Source organism: Vombatus ursinus, unplaced genomic scaffold (genome assembly GCF_900497805.2).
Source record: "Vombatus ursinus unplaced genomic scaffold, bare-nosed wombat genome assembly UNPS02014798.1, whole genome shotgun sequence".
NCBI classification, from domain to species: Eukaryota; Metazoa; Chordata; class Mammalia; order Diprotodontia; family Vombatidae; genus Vombatus; species Vombatus ursinus.
The window spans coordinates 54,324,179-54,337,321 of NW_020954576.1; the positions used below are offsets into that span (position 1 = coordinate 54,324,179).

General features: G+C 37.2%; 1 protein-coding gene across 2 annotated transcripts in view; it reads left to right on the plus strand.

Moving 5' to 3' along the window:
- Window positions 1–13,143, plus strand: part of ASH1L (ASH1 like histone lysine methyltransferase) — a 244,442-nt gene that overhangs the window by 49,558 nt on the left and 181,741 nt on the right. For both annotated transcript variants that reach the window (XM_027871093.1, XM_027871092.1), the window contains exon 2: window positions 6,976–7,490. In XM_027871093.1, the coding sequence (XP_027726894.1) occupies window positions 7,071–7,490 (420 nt within the window). In that variant the 5' untranslated portion in view covers window positions 6,976–7,070. The remainder of the gene's footprint in view (window positions 1–6,975; window positions 7,491–13,143) is intronic.

Below are 13,143 nucleotides of genomic sequence, written 5' to 3' on the forward strand. Positions count from 1 at the left end.
TTTTTAAGGCATTCTTCTCCTTGTTGGCTTTTTGGACCTCTTTTGCCATTTGGATCAGTCTATTTTTTAAGGTGTTATTTTCTTCAGTGTTTTTTTGGGTCTCCTTTAGTAAGCTGTTGACCTGTTTTTCATGATTTTCTTGCATCACTCTCATTTCTCTTCTCAGTTTTTCTTCTATTTCTCTTACTTGCTTTTCAAAATCCTTTTTGAGATCTTCCGTGGCCTGAAACCAATTCATATTTTTCTTGGAGACTTGGGATGTAGGAGCTTTGACTCTGTTGTCTTCTTCTGGTTATATGTTTTGATCTTTGTCACCAAAGTAAGATTCTGTAGTGTAAGGTTTTTTTTTTTTTTTGGTGCTGTCTGCTCTTGTTCCCAGCCAATTACTTGAGGTATAAGCTCTGTTAAGGTAAGGTTCTGCTTCCATTGTGGAGGGTGTACCGTCCCAGGCTTAAGGGGTTTTGTGCAGCTGTTTTCAGAGATACTTCTAAGGACCTGTAAAGTTTCAGTTCTTCCAAGGTGGTATGATCAAAGGCGACGTGTTTATTACTTTCCTGGCCTGTGCTTTGGCCTATGAGTGACCATAAGCACTCTTTTCTACCTTGTAACTGTGAGGATGATTCCCTCTCCACTGCTACCACAGGCTCCACCATGTCAGCGCTCCTCCTCGCCTCAGGACCACCACCCAGAAATGCAACCCAGATCCAGGCATGGGCAAAGCAAGAGAATCCTGCCTTAGTGCCAGCAAAGAGATCCCTGCAGTCCGCCTCTGATCAGCCTCTCTATCGCCCCCGCCCAGTCTGTGGGCTGAGAGCTCTGGAAGCAGCCACCGCCCCAGAGCTGCACCAGGACTGGGGCCGGACCAAGCTCCTCACTTACCATGGTCACAGACCTTTCCTACTCACCTTCTAAGTTGTTTTTGGCATTTGTGGGTTGAGAAGTCTGGAAAACCCCATAGCTCCCCTTGATTCTGTCCCCTGAGGCCTGCTCCAGGTTTGCTGGGGCCCCGTCTTTGTTTGTGCGGCCCACATTGAACTGCATGCCTCTCCCAGCCTGGTGCAATAGACCTTTTCAGTCAATCATCCAGGTTGTCTTGGGCTGGAAATTTGTTTCACTCTGTTTTTGTGGCTTCTGCTGCTCTAGAATTTGTTTAGAGCCATTTTCCCCAGGTATTTGGAGGGATTTGGGGGAGAGCTCAAGCAGGTCACTGCTTTTACTCTGCCAACTTGGCTCCATCCTGTATCACTGGGTGCCACTCTTCTACCTCAGAGGAGAGGTGCAGTAGGAGATAGGAGGCCTGAAGTCTAAGGGAAGGTCGCATTTCTTTGTACTAGATAGTCTTAACTTCCTTTTGACACTGTTGATTACTCTCTTAATACTCTTTTTTTTCTGGGTTTTTAGGACACCACTCTCTCCTTGTTCTCCTCCTACCTATCTGACCTCTCTTCAGCCTCTTTTGCTGAACCTCAAACAGATCATGGCCACTAATCATGATTGTCCCTCAGGGCTCTGTTCTTTTCTCCCTCTAAATACTACTTCACTTGGTGATGTCATCATTTCCCGAAGATTTAATTATTATATCTATGGTGATGATTCCAGATCTACCTATCCTGCTGAAACCTCTCTACCGACCTCCAAACATACATCTCTAACTGCCTTTCAGAACTCATTATCGTTCCCCTAAAAGCTTCTCTGCTTCCAAATTTCCTTATTACTATCAAGGGTACAACTCTCCTCACAGTCTGTCAGGCTGGAAATCTAAGAATCATTCTTGAGTCTTCACTCTCCTTCATTCTCCTTCACCCATGTATCCAATCTGTTACCAGTACCTGTTGATTTCATCTTTCTAACATCTCTTGAATATGTCCCCTTCTCTTCCCTGGTACTGCCTCCACTCTGGTGGTGCAGGACTTTATCACCTCATGCTTGGACTATTGAAATAATTTATTTGTTGGTTGGTTTGCTATAAGACTGTCCCTGCTGCAGTCTATCTTTTAGTCAACCAGTGTGAATTTCCTAAAGTGTATAGATAGGTTCAACCAAATCAATCCCAAGCTCAGCAGACTCTAATGGCTCCCTATCATCTTCAGGATAAAATATAAAGTCTTTTGATGTTTAAAGTCCTTCATAACCTTGTGCCTCCACCTTTCTAATCTGAAGCCCGGTGAAACTGACCTCCTTTCTCTTCCCCAACTTTCTAATCTGAAGCCCAGTGAAACTGACCTCCTTTCTCTTCCCCAAAAAAGATACTCCATCTCTTGGTTCTGGGCGTTTTCTTTGACTGTCCCTTGTGCATGGAATGTTCTCCCTCCTCATCTCTGTCTCCTGGCTTTCTTGACCTCCTTCAAGTCCCAGATAAAGAAGCCTTTCCCAATTCTTCTTAAATGTAGTGACTTCCCTCTGTTAATTATTTTCTATTTTTTCCTATATTTATAGACAAGCAGCTGTACATACTTGTTTACTTGTCTCCTCCATTAAACTATGAGCTCCTTGAGGGCAGGGACTATCTTTTGCCTTTTTTTGCTTTTTGGGGGTATAGACCTTGTAGAAGTTTTACTGGGTCAGTAGGTATGCACAGTTTTAGTAGTATTTTGGGCATAGTTCCAGATTGCTTTCCAGAGTAGCTGAACTAGTTCACAGTTCCACAGTACATTCATGTACCTATTTTTCCACAGACCTTCCAACATTTGTTATTTTTCTTTTTTGTCAACTTCACCAGTCTGGTAGGTATAAGGTTGTACTTCAGAGTTATTCTAACTTTTATTTCTTTAATTATGAATAATTTAGATGATGTTTAAAAAGACTTGATAGGTTCTGATTTTTTCCTTTGGTAATTGCCTATTCATAGCAAGGACCCAATAGATGAGAACTACAGAGAGGCACATCTTGGTTCATCATAAAGAAGAACTTTCAATGAAAATTAGCATTAATTTTTTCTTATCCGCAGAACACTGTACCTAAGTGCTAGGGTTTCAGAGGTAAAAACAGTTTTAGCTGCCAAGGAACTTATATTTTACTGGGAGATGGTTGGGTAGGGTTATAGCATTTACCTGGATAAGTAAACACTATATAGATATAGATGACTATTGATAAGTTACATATGATATGATTGTTGACAAGTTTTTGATATATGACTATTGATATTCTTTATATATGCACATATGCATGTGTATATATGTCAAATAAAATCCAAGTAATTTCTGTGGAGAATGGAGAGCTTTAACAACTGGGATGAATGGAGATAGGTCAGAAAAGAGGGCCTTGAAGGGGAGCTAGGGATTATAAGAGGAGAACAAGAGGGACAGCGTTCTAGCCAAGGGGGACAACTTGTGTGGATTAGTAGAGTTGGCAGATGGAACATCCTGTGTGAAACAGCACATAAGGAACAATAATCTGATACCAACCTGTAATGATAATTTGGAACTAGATTATGAAGAGTTAAAAATCTCAGCGGCAGCATATTTATGTTTTATCTTAGAGTAGTAGTTCAAACCTGGGGTCCACAAGCTTTTTGTTTGTTTTAGTATCTGGTAATTGTATTTCAGTAAAATTAGTTTTCTTTTTAGTACTATGTATTTTATTTTATTTTATGCATTTAAAAATATTCTGATAAGGGGTTCATTGGCTTCATGAGATTGCCCATGGGGATGATGGGAAAAAAAGCTTTAAAAACCCTTGTCCTAGAGCCAAATATGAGCTATTAGAAATCAATGAGTGGGATGACATAGTCTGTACTTTAGGAATATCAGTTTGGCAACTGTGTGGGGAGTTAGAGGTTGGAGTAAGGAGAGACTGGAAGCAGGAAAATCACTTCAGAAGTTATTCAGGTGAAAGGTGATGAAAGTCTGAACTTTGGTGATGAATGGAGAGAAAGGGACCGATTTTGAGAGAAGTTGTGGGGGTAGCATTAGTAAAGCTTGGAAACTGATTTGATATAGAAAGTGAGAAGTTGAGGATGACCCTAAGGTTAAAAACCTGGATGACTACTACACAATTTAAAATAGGGTAGGGGAGATTTGAAGGGAAAGCTAATTACTTCTGTTTTGGATGTGTTGAGTTTGAGATGATGGTGAAGGTGTCCAGCACACAGTTGATGTGGAATTCTAGTTCTCATAAGGAGAAAATGGGGATGATGATATCTAACAATCAAAATTGTCTGAAAATAGACTGATCTGCTTCATGAGTTTAGTGAGTAATAAAAGGTTGGACTAAATTGCTTTTAAGGGTCTTTCCAGCTATGAGATTTGAGTTTTTGAGAAATTTGAGATGTAAAGCAGTCAACAAGCATGCATGCACATTTGTATGTGTCTGTGTATTTATACATTCCTGATATATACCCAGTACTGTTACTAGATACTGTAGAGGAGCAGTTTTTAACCTTTTTGGTCTCCAGGCTCCTATACATCTTAAATTACTGAGTTCCCTCCAAAGAGCCTTTCTTTGTATTGGTTGTATCTATTGATATTTACCATGTTGGAAATGAAAACATGTTATTTTAAAACAGTTTTTAGCCTCAAGGACCTCTTGAAAGGGTCTCAGGGACCCCCAAGGGTCCTCAGGTCACACTCGGAAAAACATCTTTGTAGAAGACACAAAAGGAATAGGAGCAATGGTCTCTGCCATCTAGAAACTTATTACATAACTAAGGAGACAATAAAGAAACCCTTAGAGAAAAAATTTTGTTAAATCCTGGCTATAAAGGCAAAAAATAAGTTCAGAAAAGAGAGAAATCAGAATGGATTGTAATAAGTGGAGAAGACTTTACAAAAGAATTGGAATTTAGAGGACATGGAAGGGGAAGGAGATAGCCTCAGCCAAAGTAGTAATGTATATAGATAGCATATATGGGGGACTGTGATGCTTGCCTAAATATTAAAATATGTGTCAGGTTATAGTGGGAATAAAATCCTACCTCTGGCATTTTTTTCCTCTGTGACCTTTGTACAAGTCACTTAACAAAATGAGGGGGTTATTCTAGATGACCTTTGAGATCCTTATTGTTTTAGTGTTATGCTTCTGTAAACTAAAGTTGAATTAGGAAGGGGACTCAGACTGGGGTGGGGATCCGGCTGCCTCGAGGCCACATGTGGCCTTCTAGGTCTTTGGGTGTGGCCTTTTGACTGAGTTCCAAGTTTTTTTTTTTGTTTTTTTGTTTCTTTGCTCTTTTGGTGAGGCAGTCGGGGTTAAGTGACTTGCCCAGGGTCACACAGCTAGTAAGTGTCATGTGTCTGAGACTGGATTTGAATTCGCATCCTCCTGACTCCAAGGCCAGAGCTCTATCCACTGTGCCACCTAGCTGCCCCTGAGTTCCAAGTTTTACAGAACAAATCCTTTTATTAAGGGGATTTGTTCTGTGAAGTTTGGATTCAGTCAAAGGGCAGCACTTGAAAACCTAGAGGACCACATGTGGCCTCGAGGCTGTGGGTTCCCCAGGCCTATTAGACTGTTTTAAGAACATATCTGAGTTTAGATTTGATGTTTAGGACAATGGTGTCAAGTTTGAATAGAAAAAAGAGCCACTTATCCAACTATAAGGATTCTTGTGGGACACACATTGACTTAGTTTAAAAATATAACATTAACTACTTTTTGTTGTATTTTTATTTAGTAAATTTTTTTCCCAATTACATTTTAATCTGATATGGGCTGCCTTTGTGGACCTATGTTTAACACCTGTTGTAGGAAGCATGGAGGTCCTTTGTCAAAGGAGTGACATAATATGATGATGAAAGTCATATTTAAGAAAGATTATTCTGCCACTAGTATGCAAATAGGTTGGAGGTAAAAGAGATTAATGATATTGATGAACATGTATTGTTTATGATCTATTTTGTACATATATATGTGTGTGTATGTGTGTATATATATATATACACACACACACATATATATATATGCATACACACACACACAAAATTCTTCATTCAAATGTAAGCTTCTTGAGGGCAGGGAATATTTTACTTTTGTATTTGTATATCCAGTACCCATCATGGAGCCTGATATATAGGAGGTACTTAATAAATAGTTGTTGATTTATTGACTGATTGCTTAACTGTCATAGTACTTTGTATCTCTTGTGTACTTACTACAATTGAGGTAGTTTGTGTTAGTGGGTAGTGTTGGCCTCGAAAACATAATGCGAACTATATACAAATAAGATCTTCTATATTGGATAAATTGGAATTTATCACAGATGGAAGGCTCTAGACCAGCACATCTCAAAATGTGGTCCAGGGGTCCTTGGTGGTCCCTGTAACTATTTCGTGGGGTTCTTGAGGGTAAAACTTTTCATAATAATACTAATTTGTTTTAATTTCTAACATGGTAAATATTGATAAATATAACACATAAGCAAAAGCTCTTTGGAGGGTCCTCAGTAATTTTTAAGAGTGTAAAGATGTCCTGAGACAAAACAGTTTGAGAATTGCTTAAGTACAGTATCTATCATAGTAATGTGTCTATAATAGTTCTGTATATCTATCTACACAAATGTCCACTTGTTGATTGACTGCTTTAGGTAGATCTCTAATAACTGCAAGTGGCCATTAATGTGTTTATTGAGTGATATATCTAGGAATAGAAGACTCCTTAAAAGTGTATTTTTTTCCCTGTGTTTTTAAAATACTTTTGATGAGAAAAGAATCTTAACGTTGATGGTTATTTGCACAAGGCTTCTGACTGCTTGTTTTAGAATTCCTACTAGTTGATTGTAAGATCCAGAAATAAAGTACTTGCCATTAACTAGAGAGTTTAAACTTTAAAGTTAGGAGAACACTGGCAATTTTGATATTCATTTTTAAACATCTAAGCCTTTGCAATTTAGACTACTGAAAAATCACTATTTAAAAAACTTGATTAACTAAAATTATGGCAAATGTATTTATAGATATCTGTTTGGGAAAAATGTTTCATGGCCTTTTCTGAAGGAAAAAAAATTTTTTTTCCTCTAATTTTTTTGTTCTGTTTGTCCTACAGAGATGCTGGTTGCAAGTTTTGGAGAACAGCCATTTCTGTTTAATACAACTTTGTAAATCTTCCACAAAATTCCTTGGAAATAGCGTGCACTTGTGATGGACCATAGGAATACTGCTATGTTAGGAGTGGGTTCCGACTCCGAAGGATTTTCAAGAAAGAGTCCCTCTGCCATCAACACTGGAACACTGGTTAGTAAGAGAGAAGTGGAACTAGAGAATAGCACTAAGGAGGAAGAGGACCTTTGGAGGCGGAATCGGGACAGAAGTATTGAGACAGGGAAAAATGATGGTTTGACTGATGCACAGCAACAGTTTTCTGTGAAAGAAACAAACTTTTCAGAGGGAAACTTGAAGTTGAAAATTGGCCTTCAGGCTAAGAGAACTAAAAAGCCTCCTAAAAACTTGGAGAACTATGTGTGTCGACCTGCCATAAAAACAAGCATTAAGCATCCAAGGAAAGCACTGAAAAGTGGGAAGATGACAGATGAAAAAAATGAACTTTGCCCTTCAAAACGAGTAAGTAGGATTCTTCAGATTTGAATTTCTTGTCTCCAGTATTAATCTGTGAATTCATCTATTGATTCCCATTAAAACACATATTCTATATGTTAAAGAAAACATCTGAAGTCCATTAATTTTATACAGTTCTCAGGTAGTATTAAGCAGTGTGTTCAAGAGCGTGGCATTATGAAGAGTATTAAAGATTTGGGAATTAGTATGTGTGTGTGTGGTGTATTGCACATAGATATATAAATGTGTACATCCTATATAATTGTGGCAGATATTTAGGCAAAGTACTCAGAGTTGTTCCCATTCTTTTTCTGTGCTTATGAATGGGATCAAATAATGTTTCATTTCACTTTCTGTTTTAGACCATGTTGGGAATATATATACTCCCACATTGCAAAACAACATGTATGTTACACATTGGAAGAGGGGAGAAAAAGTATTTTTAACATTTGAACTGAAATCTTAACCTTACTGACTGATTTTGTGGCATGTCTAGATTTTACTCTGAGTAGGGTTGATATATTCTCTTTTTCATATTGCCAGAAATCATAAAGATGCTAGACTTTAAAGCTTTGTGTTTTATACTTATACAGAATGGTTAGTGTAATAAAAACTGTTAGTATTATCAGTAGTTATTTAGTAACTTGAGAATAGTGAAATATCCTTTTTGTGGAGGGTGGGAATGGACATCTAGTCTTACAATAATAGCTAGCATTTATATAGCATTTTAAATTTTACAAAGTGCTTTAAAATATTGTTTTATCCTCACAACTGGGAAGATAGATGCTATATTACTACCCCCATTTTATAGATGGAGAAACTGAGGCACGGAAAAATAAATTGACTTGCCCAGTATCACACAACTAACTAGTGTTTGAGGTTGAATTTGAATTGAAGTCTTCCTTTCTCTAGGTCCAGCACTCTATCTGAGCTATGTAGTGGCCTGTTTTCATAATTGTCTTATAGATGCTTATAATCATGTTTTCTTTCCTTTGGCAGTCAATTAGCATACCTTCCTTAATTTTACTTTTGGTGGTATTAGGACTATATAGGATCTGATATGATTTCATCTAAGACAATGCCTTGCATAACATAGGAATGTAGTAAATATTTGACTTATTTTTTATTTCAAGATATATTGTTGAGGTTGCCAGTAGAATTGAAAATCAGGATAGGAGTTAGAAAAACTAGATTATGGTATCCTCCTTGGCCTTGGAGTCAGAAAGAACTGAGTTCAAAATGCCTAAAGCACTTTAATAGCTTTGTGATCTTGGGCAAGTCATTTAACTTCTCAGCCTGGGTTTTTTTATCTATAAAATGGAAGGGAGGTGGGGGGGAAAGCACTTGCCTTGTAAGATTGTTATGAGGATGAAATGAGCTAACATGTGTAGTGTTTTGTAAACTTTAAAGCTCTTTGTAAAATGCTGACTATCATCATCATCTTCATCATTTATTCTTTGACTCATTTTCTTCTTTCATAAAGGGAGGATAATATGTCTTAGCCTGTATCATTTGAAATATACTGAAGATGACTTGAAAACTTTTAGAAGGAAGGGAAGGTGATACTTAGATTTTTGTCTCCTTTGACATTTTGTGTCTTGGATTATTTCCGAGTGAATATCCTCTTAAAAAGCTAAGGGGAAGGGCTAGCTAGGTGGCACAGTGGATAAAGCTCCGGCCTTGGAGTCAGGAGGACCTGAGTTCAAATCTGATCTCAGACACATGACACTTACTAGCTGTGTGACCCTGGGCAAGTCACTTAACCCTGATTGCCTCACCAAAAAAAACAAAAAACAAACAAAAAAAAGCCTAAGGGAAAAAGATTCGTCTGTCTCTCTTGGTAACTTTGTTCTGCTGTTTTGTAACCTCCTTCATTTATTTGTTTATTCATTCATTCATTTATGTTTTGGTGAGGCAATTGGGGTTACGTGACTTGCCCAAAGTCAAACAGCTAAGTGAATCTTATGTGTCTGAGGGTGGATTTGAACTCCCGCCCTCCTGACTCCAGGGCTAGTGCTTTATCTACTGCGCCACCTAGCTGCCCCAACCCCCTTAATTTAGACAGCACAGAAGATATGGTTTTGTCCCAAGAATTTTCCCCTTTCAAGATTTCTTTTACTTTTTACTTGCTGTACAAGGAGTGTGTATCCAAAAACAAAAACAAACAAAAAACCCCAAACAACATGTCAACTTGCATCTATAGGATGCCTTCTTTCCAATGGGAGGGTACTCATATCTACAACAAAGTGATAGAATATTGTGTAGGTGTGTTCTGATTTTGAAAATAACAGTTGTTTGTAGTATGATATTCTTTTTTTTTTCTTTAGACAATTGGGGTTAAGTGACTTGCCCAGGGTCACACAACTAGTAAGTGTCAAGTGTTTGATCTGAAGCCATATTTGAACTCAGGTCCTCCTGACTTAGGGGCTGGTGCTCTATCCACTGCTCCACCTAGCTGCCCCAAAAGGAAATGGGGTGTCTCAAGAGGGAGTTGAAGTGCCTTCACTGGAGATTTTGGGGGGGGCAATTGGGGTTAAGTGACTTGCCCAGGGTCACACATCTAGTGCCAAGTGCTTGGTCTGAGGTCACATTTGAACTCAGGTCCTGCAGACTTCAGAGCCAGTGTTCTATCCACTGCGCCACCTAGCTGCCCTGTAGTATGATAGTCTTAGAGTACTTTCTAAATCTGTTCCTTATAGCTTGGTGCTACCTGTTAGAGCCAACAGCATGCCACCTTTGCAAAGGAGGTGCATTTTCTCATCTCTTCTTCAGGGCCATTGGTATTATAAAATTACACAGCAGATAATGTGTCTTTCTAACAATAAAAAAGGCTTTTTAAGATTTAAAAATTCATATTTTTAATTGGGTTGGTAGCATTTAAACCAGGGAAGGGTTAGGAAATTCTAAAAAAGTCTTTAATTTGACATTTGTTTGACCCTCCTGACCACTTCTCTTCCTCATCTATATCTGAAAGAGTAGACATGAGAAGTAATATTTACTTAGAAGACTTTTTGGTCTCAGACACTTGACACCTAACTAGCTGTGTGACCCTGAGCATTTAACCCTGATTGCCTCACCAAAAAGCAAAAAGCAAAAAAGAAAAACCTGACACTATGATTTCTTTTTATCTTATTCATTTATCTCTCTCAGGGTCATTTTTCTTGATTTCTACATGGGATTCTTACATTTTTCTTTTCATTTTCTTTTCTCTGTCATTTCTTGATTTATTTAAATGCTTCTGTTTAAGAGGAAAATCACATACTAGATGTAGTAGTTGAATTCTCTTCAGTAAATAAACTATTGAAAAACAAGAAATAGAAAAAGTATGAGGAAACAGATACTTTATCATACATGTTTATTATATATGTTTATTGCTGTATTTTTCAAAATTGTAAAGCTTCATGAGTAATTGTCGTTGAATAGATGCTAACAAAGGAATAGCTTTATCCCCAAATGCCCTCAGTGGGGGCTTAAGTAATGCTGTCAGCTGGAGATTTTAGGTATAGAAAAAAAAAGAATAAACTCTCACCTGCTTCAGATAGCATAGCCTGGCTGCATTCATGCACCAGGACACTGGAATAATAGCACCCTCCAACGGCAGTTTCCTAAATAGCACCTTACTGGTTTATATAAGAGTTCCAGTTCTTTCAAAAGTAGCTTTTAACCAGGTGCCCTTACCTTTATGTATAGATGCTTAACCTAATAGAATACATTCATATGCAGTAAGGTTTTTTTCAGTGTCAATAAAACCAACATCATATATCATCAATTCCCCAATGTTGTTAATAACTGGTGAGGTGCCCTTGATAAGTGATTGAAGTATTTTCCTTCTTAGGTAAATGTCAGAAGGTATGAGATTAGTAAAATAATCTGATTCTCATAGTTCTGTTCCTAGTTTGAAGACCTTATTACGGTATAATTAAGACAATAAATAAATAAATGGAAAAATGTAAATTTCTAGAGATTATAAATATATGAGACCACAACAGTTGTTTTAGGAAGTAGGACTTTTCATGTGTTGGAGATGTTAGTACAGCCAGATTCTTAATTTTGGGATTTTAAAAAGATGGAAAACCAAATTCAGAGTAGTTTTGCTGAAACACTCTTTGTAGTAATTTTGATTGCAAGCAGTTTATGCGTAATGTGGTATTGTTTATCTTCTGAGGAAATAAAGCTTTTTATGAAAAGGTGACTGTAAAATATAGTAAACTGTGTTTAAAAGCTCACAATCAGGAAATGGAATGTTCTGGTTTATAATAAGAGAGTTGCCATAAAATACCATATATAGATTACCAGTTTTGGAGAATAATGGTATTATAAAATATTAAAATTAATACAGAACAGAATGAAGTTATACAGAATTTTATATTTGATTTAGAAGGCTCTTCAGGCTCTTTGTAAGAGTTTTAGTATCAGCTTTATGGATGTTGAATTATACATGTATGAAAATTAGTATAGTTTTCTATCAAATACAGTGCCAGATAAAGAATTTATTATACTGTCGAAATCTAATGTGAGTTAAAGATTTTTAGTCAGTATACTTCAGCTTCTAAATGAAAGCAATTTCCTTTGCCACCATCTTGATTGGTAAATATTTGAAATACCAGCATTTCTAAACTCACATTATTTAGGTACTAGAATAGAATTAAAATTAATAACTTGAATTGTTGATATTTATAGTGTAGAATCAGAGCGTAGTTTAGTTTGACTGGAGTATAGACTACATAGAGGAGAAGGTAGTGTAGTGTCAGATTATAGAGATTGTTAATACCAAGAAGAGGGTTTGAATTTTACTTGGGGGGGGTAGTAGGTAGCATTGAAAATTTTTGAGTTGAGGCATGATGTGACTAGATTTATATATAAAAATACTAATCTGGTGTCAGAATAAAGGATAGATGTGAGGGGTTAGAGAATTAAGCTGCAAAAACTTATTAGGAGGCTACCTTACTGGTCCGGGTGTGTGGTAATAAGTGCTTTGTATTAGATAGTGGCAGTGGGAATAGAGAGAGTTGAATGTCAGACATTATAGAAGTGTAATTGACATGACATAGTAACTGATTGGATATGAAGGACAAGAGGGAAAAGGAAAGGTCAAAGATAACACTCTGGTTTAAAAAATGGAGGACTTAGTTGAATGATGGTGCTACTCTCAGAGAAATAGTGAAATCGGGAAGACCTTGGATTGGTTGAGTTTAAGGTGCCATTAGGACATCAACTAACCTGGGCATACCCTTTGACTCAGCAAAACCACTAGCAGGCCTGTACCCCAAAGAAAATAAGGAAAGGAAAAGGAACTGATACATACCAAAATATTCATAGCAGTTCTTTTTGCGGTGACAAAGAACTCGACATCAAGGGGATGGTCATAAATTGGAGAATAGCTGAACAAATTATGGATTATACCATATATATATATAAATGTAGTGGCATATAATTGTGCTATAAGAAGTGGTAAAGGGGATGGTTTCAGAGAAACCTGATGAGACTTGTATGAACTGATAGAGAATAAAGTGAGCAGAATCAGGACAAAAATTGATCAAGTGACAATATTGCAAAACATGACAAACAAATGTAAAAGATATAGGAAAGGCATATGTAGTGTTACTTGAGTGATATCTCAAAGAGAGATATTCGTTGAAGCATAAATGAGAAGGAAATG